The following is a 17,180-nucleotide window of genomic DNA, read 5'->3' as shown; positions in this document are numbered from 1 at the left end:
TCCCCTGAAATGACGCAGTTTTACCAGTAAAACAGTCAAGTTGCCGGATCGAGTTCAACCTTGTCACGTTAAAGCCTTTCCCTGCATGTTAAACATTACCAAAACATATTATAAAATTATCATGCCTTGGCGTGAGTTTCATAGTTGAAACACGCGAGTTACTCGATGATAGTCTATTATATGTAAGAGGACTGTGACTATTATTATTCTTTGAAATTGCGTTAACGCTCTTAGTTCCGAATGTTTCCTAAAATGACTAATGGAAGTTCAAAAACTTGTGTTTTGTTTTACTTTAAGTGGGATTTTAACCAGCTGGAGTGGGGCAGGTTGCCTATCTGTCAAGGTCCCCAAAGCTGTTATTTTGTTTCGTTTTGTTTTTTGCGAACAAACTACATACTCGTATTGTTTGATTATGATAGATTTTACCCAACATTAGGATCTACCTACACTAAAAGAGGCAGAAAGTTTTAATTTTTGTTTCTGCTTTTTTCTTCTTTTTTTTTGACTTTTACTGGAGAATCAAGCTAAAAAGGGCAACAGATTTTTCTTCTCAATGATTTTATTCAAGCTGATTAAATCTAAGCTAGCGGCAGGCGATAAAATCCATATTTAAAATTGATTTTTTTCTTACCTTAAGATGCTTATAACTTCTCTGTTCTTGATTTTAGGTAAGGGCAACAGATTTTTCTTCTCAATGATTTTATTCAAGCTGATTAAATCTAACTAGCGGCAGGCGATAAATTTCATATTTAAAATTGATTTTTTCTTACTCTAAGATGCTTATAACTTCTCTGTTTTCGATTTTAGGTATTTGGTGGTTTCCTTTCCAAGGGGAAAAAAACTTCTAAAATGGTATTTTTTGCCGGCTTTCGAATGCGGCTAAAATGGAATCGATCGGATAACTATTTCGGGTAGAAAGAGCCATTTAACGCCTTTTTCGGGTCCTAAAATTAAAATGTGAACGGTTCGTTTTTTTTTTTTTTTTTTTTTTTTTTTTTTTTTTGTGTGTTCGAAAACACCTTACGTTCCTTCCCGAGTGCCCAAGTACCTACCTGTCAAATTTGGTCGAAATCCGATGTAAACTGTCATTTGTGTAGGGAACATAAATATAAACATGCATACATATATACGCACATATATACAGTCGATTCCGGTTAATAGGGCCGTATTGGGACGGGACCATTTTGGTTCTAATCACCAGTTGGTCTGATTAAGTGAACAGCACTGTGCAACATGACATAACATGATTGACACAAAACATTTAAATTCCCTTATGATTATTGTGAGCCCCATGTGTATGGAAAGCCTACAAAGAAGAAAATTGCAGTTTGCGAAATTTTTCCATTAAAAAAATAAATTAGAGCGACTCATCTTTCAACGTGTTTTCCTTTCAATCATTATCGATTAAATTCAATAACCAGAGGTAACTAAAAATGTGAGAGTGAAAAAATAAGTGATAAAAAGTACTAATTCGTCATTACAAATTCCAATGAAATTTATAAATTAAGAATATTACATCTAAACATTCTTTTTTTTTTTTGAAAATTTTTTACATTTTTGAACGTGCTAACTGAACTGAAGAAATTTGAAATTCATTGAAATTTTGATCTCTGCTGGAACAGTGCAACTATGCAATGGGAGAGAGAGAGAGTTTCGGTAATCATTTTTTTTTTCCTGCAAACATTGCTGAATTTAACTGAAAGTTACAAGGAACCATTATTAATGTTTATTGCATAAACTATTGAGTTCGATACACTTCAAACTCACTTCAAGCGGTCGATTTTTAATTATTTTTCAATTTGTTCTCATATTCCTTGGTCCGAATAAACGAATAATATTAGGCTTGTATAATGGGATTTGTTTTGGTTCTTTAAAATTTGGTCCGAATAAGCGGCTGTTCCGATCAACCGGTGGTCCATTTAGAGCGGATTCCACTGTATTATCCGTTTTATTTATATTGATTAGATATACTTGCCATCAGTGGTTATGATGTCATGTAAACAAATAACAAATCTTCCAAGACTGTTGAAGTGCCGTGATGACTTAGATTTCGATGACCTACTGAATAGCAGTTTTGCTCTCAGCTGTTGTTTTTGAAATATTTTTCGTTAGAGTTTCTAAAAAAAATGCCTCAAAAACAATGGACTACAATAGATCAGGAAAATAGATCTGTCGAGCAATTACCATTGCAGTAGTCCCAGAGTGCATAACAGTGAACTCTGACTCTTCAAATTGCTCTTCCGTGCTTTTAAATTCACTTTCAGTAGATCGCCCTTAAATATTTTGTTAGTAGATCATTAAACATACAGATAAAAATTTAATGTTTTTAAACATCGATGCTTTTGGTAGACGTAACAGATACATTAGACACAGCGAAGTTACCGGTAGAGAAAAAAACCACCGTTTTGTATTATAAGGCTTAAAAGTTATACTAAAAACCAATAGAAATAGAGAATGCTTTTTGCTCAAAGAAAATGGGACTCTACTGCCAATAAATAAATTAAAACAAATTAACCTTGTTTTCATTCCAAAAGTAAAAGATTCATGTAATGTATTAAAGTTACAGCTTAACTAGCTGTAAATCTCAAGACAGAAGGTATATCCGTGTGTTTCAATGCTTCAAGAGCAAATGAAACATGAAACGATCTAAAGTTAGGAATTAATCTGTGTACCTTAAAATAAAGTTTATACGCGTGTCAAAATATATCAATGAGAACAATTTTATCAAGTGGAGGAATGTGTTTAAAATGTACATTTTCCTTTTGGGACAAAGCCATTGTTTTTAACAAACAAAACGCTTTCTGCAAAAGCATATTGAATTTTATATACGGACTGTACAATCTGATAAGTATTTTGCTTCAAAAATGAAAACAAGCTTAAATTCCCTCAATATAGGTGAAAGAACAGCAGTCGTTCAGATAGACAGGTTCAGTTTCTGTTTCCATTTTTATACAAATGATTTTTTTAGATTTTGTCTCTGATAACATCAGCTAGTTGGGCTCGATTTCCTTAGTGGTTCAAATCACGAAAACACAACGCATTGTTTTCTGTCTTGAAGAAGGAAATTTAACAACGACTTGCCATTATAGTCCGGCCGCGAACAAATGACCCTTGTCATTGAGAAAACGAGTAAAATCCCTAAAATATGTAAAGAAAGAAGAAAGGATGCGTGCCATATTTTGGAGTTTAGCAACATTTTGGCAATATGAAAAAAAATGTACTAATAGTATATTTTCGTTATGTGATTATTTAGACCTGAAATGTTCAAGTTGCAACAAAAATTGCATTGAGTTGGCGAAAAAGTAAAAATGACCGAGCTTTGCATTCTTTATTGCAACCTTTCTCTCGCCCATTTTTCATTTAAATTAATTATAGAAGGCTATGTTATCTCTGACCAATGGCTGCTGAAAGAAGTAAAACCAAGACCCATCCACTTACGCAAGATGTGATCAGTCCAATGAGACATCTGCCTTGACCACACAAAATTATTACTATTTTTTACCTTTTTGCTTAATTTCTTAAATTCTAAGGTGACGTATTCAAGCTCTAGAACCAATGACGCACTTGCAAATTTCGTTCTCAAACTTTCTTCTCCATATAGCCCCTTCACGAAAATGAACACGTCTGAAACTTGGCGGAGCCAAGGGCAACTCTTCGCAGCCATACTTCAGTTGTTGAAGAGAAATGTATTCTGAGCCATAGAGCTATTTAAAGAGGAATGTAGCCTTAGATAGTTTCTCTTACAACCGAAGACTGGAAAAAAAGCGAAAATATTTCATTAGCTACAAAGGTTATTTTAAGCAATTATTTGTCACATTTTCCCAAAACTATAAAGTACTGAATATTGGAAGATTATTTTGTGTAGGTTTACTGCTCTTGGTGCTGTTTTGCTCCGGAAGTTAATTAACATCCGACAGCATCTCAGTTCCAAATGACAGCTGACAGCTGACACAAAGTCAGTGGAAAACAACTGGATGCCGTCAGCGCTGCGGAAGCAAAAGTGAATGTTTGGTTTCAAAGTATTTTAAAGATGTCCATGCTAGCTATATTGCACTTTGTTGTCTGAACTTAAAACTTGATGTGTAAACAAACGCTATTTCCGAGTTTCAAAACACACTGCCAGTTAAGTTTTGACAGATGCTATTTTGAGAACCGCGAGTGCTCTTGTGAAAATATTTCTTTCAAGCAAAACTTGACTAGATAACTTTATCGAGTTAAAAGTTGTTTAAAAAATTATAAATGACAGCAAAAGGATACATTATACTTAATTAAAGTAATGAAATTTCCATTTATGTGCATTATTATAACATCGTTAAATACAGAAACAGTCAAAATTTTCGACACTTTTGGATTTTTTAAAATTTTTGTATGCTTATAGAAAATGTTCATCATCAGTAGCTCACCAGTCTCTAGCTTTCACAAGAAGAGGACATCGTTCTTTGCCATTAAAGCCGTGGTGGCCTGATCGGTACGGCGACACACTCGTAACCTAAGGGTCCGGGCTCAATGCCAACCAGTTGAAGATTTTATCGGTGTTCGTCAATAGAAATGTGAAAGGCAGGGCCTGACTGCCGCACAGGCCCCCTCGGGCTGTGGCCCCATCCTCGCTAGGGACCTCAAAGTACTAAAAGAAATATGCATAGCATGACAACTATGCAAAAAAGATTATTTCAAAAATAATAATAAAAAAATAATGACTTGTTAGTAAGAAAAACTTCTTTAAATTATTATTTTTATTTATTCTGTCTGAAGCGACTTTACCGTATCGCAATTATGAGGAGCCCCGAAGGGGATTCATAAATGCACACAGATGATATAGGATTTACATTAATCCGTGATAGACAAAGGGGTCCTCGAAAATTCATTCCGACGGTCCCTAAACCTGTAAATGAACCACTGCATTCCGCTAGAGTTTTCAGGGGGCCTCTAACTTATTGAGTGCTAAAGAAGTTTAAACAATAAGTAGAAGGAAAATGGTGAAAACTTTAAGCGTCAAATTTTCTTTTAGTAATGTTAGTGACACAATGAATTTACGCTTACCAAATGTCGACAACGCAAAAACTGATCTGACGAGACTTATTAAGACATTAGATGTTCAAAGCACAGAATTTATCTGTTATAGGTTCAACTTCAACAACGGTATACCAGATATCAGTTCATAGCTTTTGGGGGGAAAAATGGCTCGACAATCTAGCAATATCTCTTCGAGAATATGCTAGAAAATCATCTTATTCTGAAAGTCGGTCGCGTTGTGTTTGCTAGGAGGATGATCAGTCTGATTAGTGCAAATGTAAAGAGTCTGGCAAACTGCATGATTATAAATGTCATAGCCGTCTAATATGCCTAAATAAGTGCACTTGTCAGTAAATAGCTGAAGAATTTTATTTCTAGATTATGTGTTTGGATTTGTATGGTAAAATATCGCTTTGTATAAGTTCTAAAGATAAAATAGTTTTCTTTACTTAGTTTTTCATTTTTGGCAAGTGAAAGTATTTATCTAGAATTATGCTATATTTTCATGCTAAGACCACCACGCCTTTGGTGGCTGCTTAAATTAATTGGAAGACGGGATAAAAACTATTTTATCAGTGTATATATGTCTTTACTTCTGTCTGTCTCTCTCTCTCTCTCTAACTATCAACCTGTGTATTCTACCTCTATCTAATATATGTTAAACTACTCTCTACTTATTATAATCTTCACCTGTCAATTTCAAGAATATTTAACAATCTATACTTATCTATCAAATTATATCTAACTATCTATATCTATCTACTCATCTGAGTATCTTTATTTAGTTATCTATCTCTATATATGTCTATATTTATTCATTTAAAAAAGTATTAATTTCGAGGAAATACTTTATTTTGTCGTGTTAACTATCAGTCCATGTATATCTATTCCTATATTTCCTTTAAAATTTATTTTTTGTCTGTTGGGTTTGTATACACCCATCTATATTTATCCAACTATCTAAATCCCTATATATATCATCTATATTTATCTGTCTTTCTATTCATGTATGTTTATCTTCCCATTTATTATTCTCAACATTTATCTATTTATCCCTCGATATTTATCAATGTGTACTAGAAAGTCGCCTGTCATGGTATGACGGGTGAAGATTTGCTTCTACATTTAAACGCAGTCATTGCAGGTGATATTTTGTGAGTTTAAGTTTTAACTCTAACTACAAAGGATTAATTCTTAACTCCAGAAGATAGCGGTCATTGTTGACCATTTTAACGTTTCTTCATACTCCTAAAATAACAGTTTTACCAGTAAAACAGTTAAGTGACCGGATCGAGTTCGGCCTTGTCACAATCAAGTCTTTCCCTGCATGTTAAACTTTACCAAATCATATTATCAAACTATCATGCCGTGGCGCGAGTTTAATTGTTGAAACACGCAGGTTATTTTATCATCCGCTATTTCGCAACTCCAGAGCTCGAATAGGCTACCTTGCGGGGATTAATAATACTAAAGAAAAAGGTAAAAATTCCATTCCACGTGTTTTCTTTGGGATAAATTACAGGCTTCAGACAGTTTGTGGTGTAATGTAATTTCAGAGGAATAGAAAAGAAAGCTTCCCACAAACACGATGTAAAATTACTGTCATTCATTAAGCGTCAATGCAAGTTATAAGTTACAGCATTTGTTTGTTTTACCTTTTTCATCCGCCATAAGACAGTGGCTGCAGCGCCCCCTATAGTTTATCGGAGTTGCGAATATGAGGATATCAGTCTATCTATGTTAAAAAATAAAAGGGAAATTCTTCAACTGTTTCAACACTATTGCACCGCTGAATTCATAGCACATTGACCCTTACTTTTAGCCGACACAAATTTTCCTCCCCCCCCCCCCCCCCCCAGAAATCCAGACATCTCGACAGAGAGACTTTCAGCTTTATTATTAGTAAAGAAGATATTAGGTTTAAAAAAAATGTTTTGCGAAAAATCACATAAAATCATACAAAATAATCCTAAAATTAGTTTGAAATATAGTTTAAAATGTAATAATTATAATTTTTGAACATTTAAATTTCTTTTATCACTGACAAGGAAAAATCTCAGACGACTGGTCTTTCTTTTCTTTTTTTTTTTGGCCTGCCCCGTGCCAGCGATTGAGAATCGAAGGAAAGATTTGCGTATTCACAATACGATGAATTTGAGCATGAATTCAATCGAACTTGTTTTACATATGCTCTTCCAGTGACTTTTGACAATCCAGGTGGCGCAACAAGCTTCCATATACCTTTAGAAGTTCTGGAAAGGAATAAAACAGTTTTCAGCAGACTGTCACTCGGAAAGGCGGAAGTTCGAAAGGGGAACAGTGTCAAATCCCGCTTGACTTAAATTCACTTACAGCTGAAGTTGCGCTTTTCAAAAAAAGAATTCTTTCGGAATCTTTTGTTTTTGCATTTTTTTACACTTTTGGATTCATGTCGCTCTTATGTTAGGCAACAGATCATGACGTGAGATTTTAAAGAAAAGCTAAACAATTTCAATGTTTGAAAATACATTACGTTTTACTCTGACGCGTTTTAGTGAAAAAGCTGGAAAATACATTACTTGATTTCAAAAATACCAAATATTTTCAACACATAAGTGATGTTTTCAATGACAAATTTCTAAGTGCTTCAAAGGAAAAAAACTTAAATGTGGAGAATTGTGTGATTAATATGTTTGACAGAAATTTTGACAGTGATATTTTTCAATAGATTAAAGAATTGCAGTAATTACACGGAATTAAAAAGTTTTCTATCATTTACAAGATTCGGAGTATTTAACATTGGTGTATTTGAACATAAAATTATTTTTAATTTGAAAAGATGCGGAAAATTCTTTATGAAGTAATGCTCTATATCATCATATACATTGATACTGAATACGAAACTGAGATTAGATCCAAATAAATCCCCAGAAATCTTCAAGGCCAACAACAGATTTGAAAATCCGAATTATGAATATAGCAGTTCTGTTAAGAAGTTCCCGTTTTGAATACATTAAAAGCTCAAACTTGAAGAAATCATGTTTTCTTTTCCTTACGTTTCAGGTATGTTGTATTTCTTCTTTAAAGTAATATTGCTCATTTGTTCTTTTCTTTGATTCTGTGAAATGTGGAACCATTCTATCAATTATATAGTTATACATTACTGAGACGTTATTATTCTGTCAATTCTGTTGCTGTATTTATTATTTGCCTATTTAAAGAAAAAATCTAACACCATATTAGAAATACATCTGTTTTGCTATAAAAAGGAAATTTTATATGAAATTAAGCACGAACATTATTGAATACGTTTTACTGAAAAAAAGTCTTAACCAACTTCAGAGAGAAAACGCTAATTAATTCATACCGTATGAATACATTTTTTATCTATCTTTCTTTGTTTCTTTCTTTTTTTCCCCATCCATAACTATTCATGGGGTAAACCGATTTATTTTAATACATATATTGTGATCTACTTAGGTTTCCCATCTTCGTTAAACAATATCTATTCAATAGAAAAAGTTGTGTGTGGGGGGGGGGGAGAATCAATGATTTTCGTGCAAAAGTGAAAGGCTTACTATGGTATTTCTGTATTAATCAGGTGATTAATTACCAAATTCATTGATTGAAAGAATTAGTTACCATAAAACTGTAATGCATAATGAAAGATGGAAACATGTCAAATGATGACGACTCTGAAACGAGCAAAAAAATATCTTTTCACTGATGGTACTTTCGTCTTAATTTTATTGGATAGCTCGAGAAGACTTCATATAAATTTAGATTTTATAAATTTTTCACACATATATTCGTTGTCTTAATCAGCATGATTATAATTAATAATAATATTTAAAGTACGTTGTGATCAAACAATTTACTTATATCTAGCTGTCTAAAAATCGGAGCACGATAAATATAAATACCCTGTTTACACATTATTTGCATTAAAGCTTTTAATTTAACTTGCTGAGAATAATGTGGGGATTTTCCATTTTTGTATAGTGTCATCTAGTAGTTTTAAAATCTTCAAAATTTTTAATTTGGTTAGAGTAAAATGTATTTCCTCTTGTTAGCTTACTAAGAATTTTTTCGTGTAAATAAACCTTAATTTTAATAATAGTAATAAATAATAATTTTATTGAAGAAATTTCCAAAAGTTTTGATTTTTATTTCAGATTTATTCAATATCGCCTGTGTAACATTCATGACCTTTAGATGGAATAAATAATTGAATAAAAATTCCATTGAAAAAAGAAAGTTAAAAAATTAACTTTTGAAGTTTCTAAATTAAAAGGTTTTTTTTTAAAGAATAGTTCTCAATTTCATTCTATATACGGCAGTTATGTTCTAAATAGGAGATAACTCGATCGGACGGCAGAATACGATTTTTCCATGTCAATTGCTTCTCTAAAAGAACAAATTTATAGTACAATTTGTTGTTTTCGTTAAGGTTGGTTCGTTTAATGTTTATTATAGGAAAGGAATGTGGAGCAAAGTGAAATATTGAAATATCCACCTATGATGAATCTCCACCTATCTGGTAATATTTTAACTTTGTGTGTAACACATGAAATGTATTCCAGGCAGGAACAAATTTGCATTGAAAATCAAAGAATATGATAATGCAAGGAGTTCTCAAAAAATGTTAATATTTTTTTGCAAGTCAAATATTATTTTTGTTATTATAAAATGTAAGTTCCTGTAGTTAACATTTTAAATATTTATTGAGACTTATATACTTTATTGAGACAAATATTCTCTGCAGTACTTATTTATTTAACATTAATCTAATTTATATTTTAAATACCGTGTACGACTACTCAAGTGCATACGGGGCAAAGTGAAATAGTACATTTGGTTTACTTATTCAATTCTTTAATACGTATGTGATTCTTAAATCACTTACGTATTCTATTATTAATTGATTCATCACTCGTCCATTTAATAAATCTCTTATGTATTCATTCATTCATTCATTCATTTTTCTAATATATTTATTTATTCGTTTTTTCTGATATTTATGCATTTATTTATTTATTTTCTCAATCATTTCATTTAAAATATGTTTAACTGATAAAAAAGAACATTTTTATTCAAAAATATATTACTTTTCACTTTGCCCCATTGGAAAATAGTTAACAATTACCACTCCTTATTTTTGAAGGTAAGAATTTACTTCCGAAAATAAGAAAAAATGTTTACATGCAGTGTTTAATATAAAACATATTGTTCTTTCTTTATGTATTGTAATTTTCAAAACAAATTTCCCATATGTCCATTTTGAAAAAGGTATCTTAACTATTTCATTTTGTCCTACATTATTCTATATTTGCCAAGAATAAGAAGCAGTTAGTCTGTAACTAAAAGAACTCACTTTTCTGTATTGAAATACACATTTCATAATATTTTGTTGTTCATAAGGATTTTTGGATTTAAATTGTTTGAACTATAATCAATTTCCTTAGTTTTTGGCATCATTGAAAGTTAAAGAATAACTTCTCTTTGAAACTGAAAATCTTAAGTTATTTATAAACCAATAATAAAATGTATTCTCCCAAAGTAAATTTTTACCACTGTCAAGTTTTTAGTAGTAGGGGAATGTGGGGCAAAGTGAAATGGTGAAATATTGACTTGGTTTTTATCACCGATTATCTAGTAATATTTAAAATACGTGTAGTCTATTCCAGTCAAGAAAAAATTACATCTGAAAACCAAAGAACATGATAATACAAGCAATTTTCCAAAATTGATACTCATATTGTATTATTTTGCTGTAAGTCAAACGTTATTTTTGGTATTATTAAATGATAAAGTTATTGTTATTAAGATTTGAAATATCGTCTGAGTCCTACTATTATTCAGGGCAGTATTTATTTGTTTAATATTATGCTTATTTGTATTTTAAATGCTTTGTACAGTTAGTCAAGTCCCTGCGTGGCAAAGTGAATAAATTTATTTTATTTACTTATTCAGTCTTTTGCCAAATCTACTTATGTATTCATTTATTAATTAGGTCATTTACATTTCTTTTTTTAAATTCCCTTATTAATTCATTCATTCACTCATTTTCATATCCGTTTACTATTTTATTTACTCATATATTTATTTTTTTTTCAACAATTAACTTATTTGTTTATTTATGAATTCGTTTATTGTTTTGTTTTCGTTTCATTCATTATCTCGTTCTTTTATTTACTAAGTTATTTGATCAAAAATGTCTTTAAGGATCGAATAGAAAATATTTTATTATGGAAATATTTTATTTTTTACTTTGCCTTTTGGAAAAAAAAGAGAGAAAAAGTTCCACCCCTTTTTCGGAAATACAAATTTATTGCCAAAAACAAAAAATAATGTTTTAATGCAAGTTGTGCTGCAAAACACATTGCTCTTTCTTTGTGAACCGTAATTTTCAGAAGAAATTTCCATTTTGTTCATTTCGAAAAAAAGTTGTCTTAACTATTTCACATTTCTTCACATACCCCCGGTGCATTGATAGCATGTAAGAAAAGATATTGGTGAAATTAAAGAGCAAACCCGATTAAATTAACTACAAATTCTCTCTCTTCTGTTTTTTTTTTTTTTTTTTTTTTTACTTTTAAAAATAGCACAATTGAATCATGATAAATTTGAACCTGTAAGTATCAAAATTTCATTATTTGATTCCACGTGAACAATTGCTTTTTTGTTTCTATTTTCCCAAAAAAGAGCATACTAGTAATTTTAACTGCTCTAACGACTCGAAGTTCATATTGGATACGGATTTTTATTAGTTTACCGTCTGCGCGTTCTTGTCTTGCGCGGTATTGTCTTTTTGTAATGGCAACAGCAAAAAGAAATAATACAGAACAGTTTAGTTGTTGTGGTGGAATGGGAATGATGGGTTTTTCACGCCCCCTATGTTGGCAGATAACGTAATTTATACTGTTTACATAATTATGCAATTAAAAATCTTATTTTATAAAAAAATAAGAAGAATTTGCTTTATTTAGTGAATTGCAGAATTGTATTTATTTATTTATTGAATTTTTTAAAGTGAAAAGGAAAAAAAAAACACATAGGAACGGCAATAACTCATACAATGAAAATTATTTTGTTTATTATTAACATCAATTTTTGTTAATCAATGGTTATTTGAAGTTTATTTTGGTGACTACTGCATCTATAATATTTTAAAGCACATAACCAATTTAAAGTAGATTTTTGCTTATTACCAAAGTTAATACTGTATGGCATTCTAACTAGATTTCACTTCTGTCTTTTTTCACTTTTTGTCGTAAAAACTAATATCGAGCCATTTTGTTATTACCTAACTCTCCATTATATTTTAGTTGTATATCATTCAGTAGGTTCTGTTAAACGTTTTATTGAATAAGATCATGATCATACAACACTCGTAAACGCATCAAATAAGATTTGATGAACAAAATATTGCGTGCATGATGAATAGAGGTGAAAAATATCGTTTAAGATAAAATGTTAGTTTTTACACTTGAAAAAAAATCCTTGCAATTTTTTAGCAAAACTGATGCCGTCATATTTTGCTGTCATCCGAGGATAGCTTTTCTCGGATACATTTACATACATGAACTCACATTTCTTAGCATTGAAAAAGGGGTTCCTTGAACTCCAAAATACGTATCTGCATTAAATTTGCTAACTTGCGCTTTATCTCCGTAGTTTACTAGTGTTACTAAATTTAAAACAAAATAACATTTTCACTCATATTGAGATAAATAGAAAAAAATATAAGAACTAATAGATACAGAGATACATATATAAAGAGATAAAGTGATAGATATAGAAATAGATGGATAGATAGATATAGAAATTGATAGATAGATAGATCTATCTATTGATAGATATATAGATAGATACATATATAGAGATATACATAGGCAGATTCAGTGATAGATTAACGTGCGAGTAGATGGATAGAAACGGAAAAAGTTTTCTTGAAACTAATAAGAAGAAAGAAATTGATAAAGATAGTTAGATAGATAGATAAATACAAATATAAACATAGACAGATTCATAGATAGATTTACATCAATGGATAGATACAGAAAACGTTTTATTGATGCTAATAAGAAGATCTAGATTGATAAAGATAGATAAATATAAACATGTGTTAACAGATAAATAGAAAAAAAGGTACAGTAATAGACATAGGCACAGGCAGATACATATATAGATTTACATCTATGGATAGATACAAACAAAGTTTTCTTAAAACTAATAAGAAGATATAGATTGATAAAGAGAGATAGATAAATATTTAAATAGATGGATACAGAAATAACGTAGATTGACAGACCGATATAAATTGATAGATAGATAGATAGATAATAGACATAGGTAGACGAAGATATAGAAAGATTAGACAGATGTAAACAGACTCACTGATATATAGAAACAGATTGAAATAATTTTAATACCTCCTCCAAATTAGTCTATGCAGCCGCTATAAAAAGTAAATTACATCAAAAGTAAATTTCGCAAAAAAAAAAAAAAAAAAAAAAAAAAAAAAAAAAAAAAAAAAAAAAAAAAACCAACGACACATTTAACCGCCCAGGATGGCTTGTAAAAAAATACGAGGTGATATGTACAGTTGAGGCAAGCCTAACCTGGCAGCATTGTGAAGGCTACGTAGATCCTGATCATGGCAGCGATGCTTAGGTTTGCCCCAAGAATAGAGATCCGTGATGCTTCTTGGTAAAGTGGTTAGGCCTAGAAACATAAAATTTGGTTTTTCAGATGTAGTTTTTGTCAACAATGTGCACCATATCACCCGTTTTGCGATTCTTTAAAAAAGTTAGTTAATGTTTCATGTGATTTTTAGAACTTTTCATCAATAGAATTGGAACACATTGTTGTTATATTGCTTCTTCTAATTGTTAAGCATCTGTAAAAATAAAAGTTTCTCCGAGAATTCAGTTCAGGGTAAGAAATAAATATCCATTGTTGTAAATTACGTCAGGTATTTAGGCAAGTAACAACTTTGAAAAATATTTTCACTCCCATGGAAATATATAAATAAATATTAAAATAGATAAGTACAGAGGGATAGGTATGCGTAGATGCACAGTTAGGGGAGGGTGGCCAAAAGCGGGTAGGTCGCCTAAGGCGGGTAGGCCCTCGTATGCCCCCCCTCCCATGGTGTGTAAGCGGCGATACGTATGTCGTGTTTGCATGAAGACCCCCGAGTTTCAATCAGTCCCAGCAAAGCGGCATGGCGCAACCAGGCTTTAAAAAAAAGATAAATTTCTAAAAAAAAAATGAAGTTTTGTAACTTGTGATTAGTTGAAGTCCAGCTTATTTTCTTGATTGTCAATAATACTACGTTATTTTGACACCATCCACTTGTAAACTACGATGGTCATTTCGTTTGTTTCTTTTTTTAAATTTAAGGTTGTAATTATCTATACATATAATAAAATAAGATGTTTGTGTGTGTGTGTGTGGCGCGCTTCCCGGGAAAAGGGTGAGGCCTAGAAATATGAAATTTGGTATACAGGTGCAGTTTTTGCTGAAGATGTGCACCTTGGGCTTCGATTTTTGATACTTTATTTAGAAAAAAAGTTATTTAATGTTTTATGTATTTTTTGCACTTCTTAGTACTTTTTACCTCACAGACCCCGAACCAATCGCACCACACAAATATTTTTTGTACTATAGTGTAGGAAATTTAATTTTAAATATGATGAATGAAAAAATTTTGAAGATAGAGCATTTTTTGTATTTTTTATAGATTTTTGAAAAAACCTTTAATTTGCATTTTTTCTTGGGTTTTATTTTTTTCTAATATCATCTTGCGAGAAGTATCAAAGCCTCATTTCTAAAATTTAAGTTGGTAATAGTAAAAACCGCCCTCTTCAGAAGAAAAAAGTTCTTAAAAATATGCAATAGTTTTTTTTTTGTACAATTTTTTTAATGCTGAACACATCATGTCTTTCCACGCATCGGTCGAAAAAAGCTTGGATTTCGATGGAAACTTAATCGCAAACAATATTAATCTTTTTTTTTACTATATAGCTTACTTCTACATTTTATGACGTGATGACCATGTGTTTTTCCGGCAGCGCTTGCTTTTTTTCTTCTTTCCATTTTTTTTACTTTCTTCTATATCTAATATATAGAAGAACGTATTGGATTCGTGCAAATTTTCGAATTTCGAATTTTGAGGGATTCGAACGTTTTGAGGTGTGCTGAGTCCATTTCGACTATTTTTGGAAAATGTCTGTCTGTCTGTGTATGTGTATGTGTGTGTGTCACGTCTGTGTGTGACCAGTTTTTTTGGGGCCGCTCTACAACAAAAACTACCGCAGGAAATCGAACGAAATTTGGTACACATATGTGCCCTTATGTGAACTTGTGCCCATTGGTTTTTGGCGCGAATTCCTCCAAGGGGGTGGAGCATTGGGACGTTTTTTGAGTTACGCGGGCTTGCTATTCCTCAGGAAATAACTGGCGGAATCAAACAAAATTTGGTCCATATGTTGCCATTAATAGGAACAGGTGCTGATTCAATTTTGGTGTCAATAACTCAAACGGGGGTTGAGCTATAGAACGTTTTTTGTCGTCAATTGTGACTGCTGTATCTCAAGAAATAATGAACGGAATGAAAGAAAAATTTATCGGCAAGTAGCCCTTAGTGGGTATAAGAGCTGATTTTATTTTGGTGTCAACAGCTAAAAAGGGGGTAGCGCAATTTCCCGTTCTTTTTTTCCATTGTGAGTGCCCTATCTCAAGAAGTAATGCTACGTTCTGGTTGAAATTTGGAATATATGTGAATCCATATGTAAACAGACTTTGGTTCAATTTTGACGCCAATCGCTCCAAGAGGTGTTGATTTTTTTTTTTTTTTTTTTTTTTTTTTTTTTGCGAATAAAAATAGCTTTATTAATGCAACAATAAGAAAGATAAATCGTAATAGATTGTCGTCTGCGTATTTGTCGTGATTTTAATTGCATGGAAATGACCGGAAATATTATCTCAATGATTTAAAATTTTTAACTGTTGCCATCTTATGTTTGTTAACAAAGAAAATATTTGTAATTAATTCAAGCAAGGCTTTTAAAATAACTTTCAATTTTCGCTCTTTGCTTTGCTTTTGTAATAATTCAGACATTGGGATGGACGTCAAGTTTTTGCATGTGTAATTTTGTTTTTGTTGGGAATATTGCTTCCTCGTTAAGCATGGGGAGGGATCAGAATTATAAGAAAGATATAGAAGAAAGTTTCGTAATGGCCACAACATACTAGTTTTTTTAAGGATTGCATTTATTTCTTTTTCCATCCCCCCCCCCCCCCATCTGGACGTTTTGCCATATCTCTATACTAAGTTACATTTCATAGTTGTGCGCATTTAATTCAATAAAAACAGCGAGGTTTTTTTTCTTTGTCAAACGCTACTTTTTTCACACTATGGGAAATTTTGGAGTTATATATTTTTTTCTTGCTCTACTTAAATTTAAAAAAAAGGTTTTTTTTGAGTGATCTTTGTTTTAATTAGGGAGGTAGATAGCCGCCGAAGGCGGCAATCTTGGCGTAAAAATGTGAATGGCACAAAAAAAGGATAGAGATGGCTTGATTAATACTGCGGCCAAATTTATTTTAACGGCCGCCGAAGGCGGCGAACTTGAAGTAAAAAGGTATATGACAAGTTAGCCAAACAGTCGCCGAAGGTGGCTGCTTACATAGAAAGGCGAATGGCGTAAGAAGGCGAAACAGCTGGTCGCCGCAGGTGACTAGTTGAATAATAAACATGCCTTTAGGCAAAGCGGGTATTGGATTTAATCATATATTTATTTATAATTTCTTGGTTCGTGTACTGACTTCGATTTCAATAAGATAAGTATGCCTGTTAAAAGTTATTTTTTACGATGGCAACTAATTAGTCTATTAATTTAATCAGTTATTTCTTTACGTTTTATAAACAAAAGAGCTGTCTTTTAATTGGATAAGCACAACTTTTTTTATATATTTTTTTTTATAATGGCAGGTAGCTAGCCAATTATTTTATAACTTCATATTTGATTGGCAATTGCACCAAATCACAATTAGTTAAGCTTATCCGCTTTTCGATCTCTGGTAGGGCAAAGCGGGTTTTTAAATGTTTGTTATGTTTGACAATAAATAAATATTGGGTTTAAAATAATAAAAAAATCATTTTTTACTTTGAAGTTAAA

At 31.5% G+C, this 17,180-nt stretch overlaps 1 protein-coding gene across 8 annotated transcripts in view; it reads left to right on the top strand.

The window, feature by feature from the left end:
* The first annotated feature begins 7,282 nt into the window (after positions 1–7,282).
* Positions 7,283–17,180, top strand: part of LOC129220288 (calcitonin gene-related peptide type 1 receptor-like) — a 141,088-nt gene continuing 131,190 nt past the window's right edge. For 6 of the 8 annotated variants that reach the window (XR_008580457.1, XM_054854675.1, XM_054854681.1 and 3 more), the window contains exon 1: positions 7,323–8,055. Coding sequence is in view for 6 of the 8 variants with exons in the window: in XM_054854675.1 (XP_054710650.1) it covers positions 7,963–8,055 (93 nt within the window). In the remaining 2 variants the exon portion in view is untranslated. Of the gene's footprint in view, positions 8,056–17,180 lie in introns of all 8 variants that reach the window. The other 2 variants (XR_008580458.1, XM_054854676.1) reach the window with 2 other exon arrangements.

Source organism: Uloborus diversus, chromosome 4 (assembly GCF_026930045.1).
Source record: "Uloborus diversus isolate 005 chromosome 4, Udiv.v.3.1, whole genome shotgun sequence".
In the NCBI taxonomy this organism is placed as follows: domain Eukaryota; kingdom Metazoa; phylum Arthropoda; class Arachnida; order Araneae; family Uloboridae; genus Uloborus; species Uloborus diversus.
The sequence above is the reverse complement of the archived record's forward strand: the minus strand, read 5'-3'. Positions and strand labels throughout refer to the sequence as shown.